The sequence below is a fragment of the Cryptomeria japonica genome, chromosome 2, assembly GCF_030272615.1.
Source record: "Cryptomeria japonica chromosome 2, Sugi_1.0, whole genome shotgun sequence".
Classification (NCBI taxonomy): domain Eukaryota; kingdom Viridiplantae; phylum Streptophyta; class Pinopsida; order Cupressales; family Cupressaceae; genus Cryptomeria; species Cryptomeria japonica.
Window position 1 is genome coordinate 612,862,455 of NC_081406.1, and position 5,213 is coordinate 612,867,667.

The 5,213-nt window shown below is 37.7% G+C and overlaps 1 protein-coding gene across 1 annotated transcript; it reads right to left on the reverse strand.

Annotated features, from left to right (window-relative positions):
* Positions 1-897: 897 nt before the first annotated feature.
* LOC131064290 (protein RGF1 INDUCIBLE TRANSCRIPTION FACTOR 1) lies at positions 898-4,592 on the reverse strand. Its single transcript, XM_057998390.2, has 5 exons — positions 4,226-4,592; positions 2,523-2,714; positions 2,333-2,407; positions 2,080-2,220; positions 898-1,474 (listed from the first exon to the last, which is right to left on the reverse strand). The coding sequence occupies exons 1-5, from the start codon at positions 4,226-4,228 to the stop codon at positions 1,154-1,156; spliced, it is 732 nt and encodes a 243-aa protein (XP_057854373.1). The 5' UTR covers positions 4,229-4,592; the 3' UTR covers positions 898-1,153.
* Positions 4,593-5,213: the final 621 nt, after the last annotated feature.

Here is a 5,213-nt window from a genome sequence, read left to right on the forward strand (position 1 = left end):
CTAAAAGTTAAGTGCTTTATTGTTTATTAAAATTATAAATATTTAATACAAGATCTTTTGAAGTTCGACTTTAATAATTCATGTAAAGAATTTTTTTCCCTTTCCAAATATAAATAGTAAATTGGAAATACCTGATCAACCGAACATGCCAAGATATTTGACATTAAAATATCGACCAGGAAACCATGTGCACATAAAAAATGATAATCTTACGGAAAGGCGTAAGTTTCGTCTAATTGACCTCCATATGTTTCGGAAAATTCAGACTATGAAATCGGAACCAGATTTTTTTAAATGTGGTTAAACTCTAGCTTTAGATTTTTCTGCAGAGAATAAACGCTTCCAGACCTGAAAAGTAAAGACAAAATAAAGGTTTCAATGCTTTTTTGCCTATAAAGGAAACCGCATTTTAAAATAAGGGTCAGCAATTTACGCGCGTCACCATTACATTTTCTTCGGGCAGCTGCAATCCGCAAATTTTGTTTGTATTATTTTATTCTTGAAAGCAACCAGCCGCCTGAATTTTTAGCATTTGAACCGATCGAATCTGATGACAAATCACAAAATACAGAATGAAACCCAAAACGGCGCCGGCAACGCATTCTGGAAAATGGCAGGGAAGGGGGACAACTTTCTAATAAATTAATTAATTGATGCGCTAGATTTGCACTAAAAAAATTTTAAATTCTCAAAACCGAGTCCCACTAAAATCAAATCTTAGATTAAGTCCAGTTTTAAACAATTTCGCCGTCCTTGCAGTACAAAAATCTCTACGTCCAGTCTTCCACTGACAAAGCACATTTGAAAATGTAATTGCCCCCCATTTTCTCCAGATAAAAAGCCTTTTTGAATAAAACACAGAATGCAACAAGAGAGACCCATAAAGAACAGAACGGCTAAAGCATATAAACAATTGCAATTCATTTGTCTGAGCCAATGCAAATTTTAATGAAAACTGTCTGTCCGCGAGGAATGCATTGGAAAAGAAAGATGGATATTAAAATTACAGATGGTCACTCTAGTACACAAAACTCTGTCGATTGATTGCAATCATGGACCCAGAAAAACTTGGCTAGTGGCACTTCGAAATGGCAAGCACTCAACCCAACTTACATAAAATAAATTATTGAGAAATAAGATAATAATCTATTGATTAGTATATGGGGGACCTATGAGGAATGCCCTTTCTCCTGCTACCTGATGTCCTAGTTGGAGCAGACTCTGGTGCAGCAACACGTCTGCATATTTTCTTTAACAGAGGCATGTCTATTGACGGACATGGTAACATCCAACGTAGGTCATTAGCTGTGGATCCTGATGATGTCTCCTCTAACACAGAGGTCGGTGATAATTCTTCTTCTACCTGTTTAGGACCCTCTCTGGGAGAATAGGTAAATATGTCAGGGAAGGTTAATGAACTGCAATTGTTGATCAACCGAGATAAACTTTTATCTTTGTTCAATGCAGCATCTACCTGCACAAAAGACATTCCAAGATCCAAATCAATATTGATGCATGATTTCATTTTTATTGGTAATAATTTAGGATAGGTGTAATGGCAGGTGTACCAATTTCTCATTAATTTTCATAGGTTTAAATGATCTCATGGCTATTTAATATATATAAAAATGTTTAAAAGAGAACAGCCTTGTGTAGGAATTGCTATCCAACTTCTAGAATGTACCAAACATCTATTACAATGTATAAAAAATAATAATGATGTCTTGATACATTCTAGAAGCTGGATAGCCATTTCGACCCTGTGCTAACTTTCTAATCTCATTCAAACATATTTAATCATATAATTTTCTTCAATAAACCTTTTAAATTGTTGAAATTTAAAAAAAACCTTTGAATTTTAACAAATTATTATATCGTCTTACATTTCTTCAAGAAATTGTACTAAAAATACCCTTCAAATTCAATTTTTTTAATCTAGAGTTTGCAAAACCTTGGGAACAAATACTTGACCTTGTTACCATTGGATACCTACTGTTAACTACAGTAATTTCGTAAGGAAAAAAGTTAAATCCCAAAGATATTAATTATGGGCATCTATGAAAGGGATAGCCATATGACCTTGCAGGAGACAGAGCAATATCGGTACGACTCTGCCAGACTTCTGTCACAAGTTTGGCAAGAGTTCGCCAGGCCTTTGGCTGGTCTGGACTGGGGCCGCTGATTCAAGAATACCACCTTTGCGCTATTAATTATGTAGGTCTGCAACACTCCAAAAACAAACAGATATCTTGGTTAAGAATAAATGGGTTAAGTATTTTAATGCCTTGATTTGTCGTTATCTACTGGCAGGTAAATGACCCATCAAGCTCACCTGCACTTGAGAACAGTCGAGTAACTTCTGTATGTCCAGCAGCCTGATAACGTCATGGTACACATACCTTCGCACCTGCCACCACAAAATGAATGTTTTTGGAACATGGTAAGCATACAATTAATGGCAATTGGGTGTCAAAGAAAATAGTAAAAGTTAAATGGCGATTTGGTAAAGTTCTAGTTGAAACCTGTAGAAGACGATGTGACTGATGGTTGGGCAGACAGTGTTGACAGATACTTTTGCTGCAATCGACACAAAATATATTGTTCTCGTTTTTCTTGATCTCAAGATGCCTTGGGCAAGCAACAAAAAATCTATCTGTCAGCAGCGCCTCCAACCATGCTGGTTTTGGTGGAGTCTCGGGCAAAGGATATCCAACCTGCAAAACCCAGAAAATTTGCCCAATTACGGTTAATTTGAAAGGAAGAATTAGTCAATTACTGCCTGCTCTACCTAACAATCTACTAACAAGAAAGCCGGTTAACCAGATAAATTAATGTACCATAAGGTCAAACATTGTTCTCTTCCTGTCGGTCACTAAAAATTCTCAACAATTACTCTGTTTCGACTAAATTAAGAATATTCGACGAAGTCATTAGTAAGTAATGAATTCTAGAGGAAAGGGCGGCAACTGTAACGACTTGTCTACAGATTCCCTAATAGAAGGGATTCGAACTAGTATCCGTAATGTTTGAGGACTCAAATCTAGAGTGTGCCTGGCTCGGCAGCGTGAATTAAACAAGTGTCAAGGATCACTCCAAGAAGTTGAATTAGTCCAGAAACGAAAATAAATGAGAGACCAGAAACAACCCTAATTTACAGTTTTAATGGAGAGATCACACAATATTTATGAAATCAGACAATACTTGTAAACAATTCACAGGTTATTTAATGGAGAGATCACACAATATTTATGAAATTAGACAATACTTGTAAACAATTCACAAGTTATGACTGCGACAGGTCCAACCGTTTGTCTGGTAAAAATATTACATCATTCAAGACCAACGAAGGCTATCTAGTTGAAAATTGTATACTCGGGATTTACATGTTCACAAATAGAAATTAGAACATGCCACAGCTTCAATCCTTCGAGATCCATTATACTACTGGCTAAATCGTTTCCAATTCGATCATAGGCAAATACTCTGTACCTCAAAGGCTATTGAAAGAGAAATCTTAAATAATTCTCAAAATTTCTGGACTATTAAGGAGCAAAGCTCAAAGAGTTACAAAATCTGCCTTAATTCTATGGAAACTTAACGAAATCAGGAAGGCATACCCAAACACTTGATAAATTCAGTGTGTCGGTTAAACAATTCACGAATATGCCCCTCAAGATCTAAAATCTCTAAATTTGAACAAACGCGTTAATTTTTTAAAATTAAATGTTCAAATCCTGAAATTTTCGCAAATTCTTGGGAAATTACGCTATTTAAAGCTTCAGGCAGCTATAGTTTGGCTGGCGGCGGCTTGAATTCGTTAAAACCAAAACCAACAAAAGGCATACTAAAAATTAATTCATTCATAACCGCTCTAATTCTAACCAAACACTTCCTTGCTAGCCCAAATTAAGCGCACCTACTTGACAATCAGCCACTCAAATGCTTCAAATTCTCAAAACAGGGGAAAATTCAGCACAGGACCATATTTCCACAACTAAATTCCTGTGCAACGCATAAACTCCCCACAAAGATTTACAACAAGAACACAAAAGAAATTTAACTACTTACAACTAAATTTTCCTCCTCCACAATTAGAAAAAACAATTCAAATCCACACAAAGCAGAAAAATCAATTCACGAGCCATGCAATTGTTCTTCAAAGAACTAAACTGAGGCAGGGCAAACCACAAATGATTTAAAAATACAAGAATTAAGCATAACTAACCATTTCGACTGAGAGAAAGGTAACCCGCCGCTGAAAATCTTCAAACAAACGCCGGGCAAAAATCTGGAAAATCCTTAACCATACAAAATCTTTCTCAATTAAGCGAATTGGAACTTCTCTCTGTGAATGCAGTGCTCCAACATGGTGTTCGAAACCAGGAGGCGGCGGAAGCAAAACACAATCCACAGCAAGCGAACTCTTTAATAAAACGACCAAATTTATTAATAAAAACACCGTAAAACAAGGAATCCCTCCAATAAAAAGTTGTAAAGAGAACGGAATTACGCGCGCGCTCTGAAAAGTTGTGTGCGTACCAACACTCTCTCTCTGCCGTCGATATCCCTCATCGCACGGCAGCGCACAACACAACTGACCCCCGCGCCATTTAACGCTAACGGCACAGCCTCCAACCCTTCTGAACCGCCGATTCCTCTGATGCCAAAGCTTTTAGACCGTCCGATACACCGAGGCAACGCATACCAATTTCAAAGAAAAACGGAGTATAAGGAGCTTGATTTTCCGATCATTTTCCCGGCGACATTGCCGAAACCCTAGCCCGGAACAGTGACAGCGGGAAGCCACGTCGGAGCCCACATAAGCAAAGGCGTACTGTCAGTCAAGGTGGATGACAGAGCAGGGATGCGTTAAAGGCGGTAGGGACGTACTTAACGTGGGTCCGCCACCGATTCTGAATCATCACGATTCCCGCCGATTATTTGCGCCGAAACCTATCGCTAAAAAACCTAAACCAGCCCCAAAATTCTACACCCGTCCAATTTCAAACTTATTCAATTTTTGGAGGCCTTCCATCCCTTAACTGACCTGCTAAAATGAAAAGCTTGCTTACCCACTTTTCCCTCCTTTTCAGCTTTGCAGGTGGCTAGTACGATCTGTGTACAGTAGAATTTAAAGGGGTTTGATTTTTTGTGGTTGACGGATAGCCGATTTTGGGCTTATAAATCTTTGATTTACATTCCATTAGAAAATT

Bases quoted from the DNA above. Each gene is read 5' to 3' on its own strand.
- LOC131064290 (XM_057998390.2), bottom strand. The intron at 2,221-2,332 runs GTGAGCTTGATG...GGAGTGTTGCAG, and splicing joins TCGACTGTTCTCAAGTGCAG to ACCTACATAATTAATAGCGC. The intron at 1,475-2,079 runs GTCATATGGCTA...TCTTTTGTGCAG, and splicing joins ATTGCTCTGTCTCCTGCAAG to GTAGATGCTGCATTGAACAA.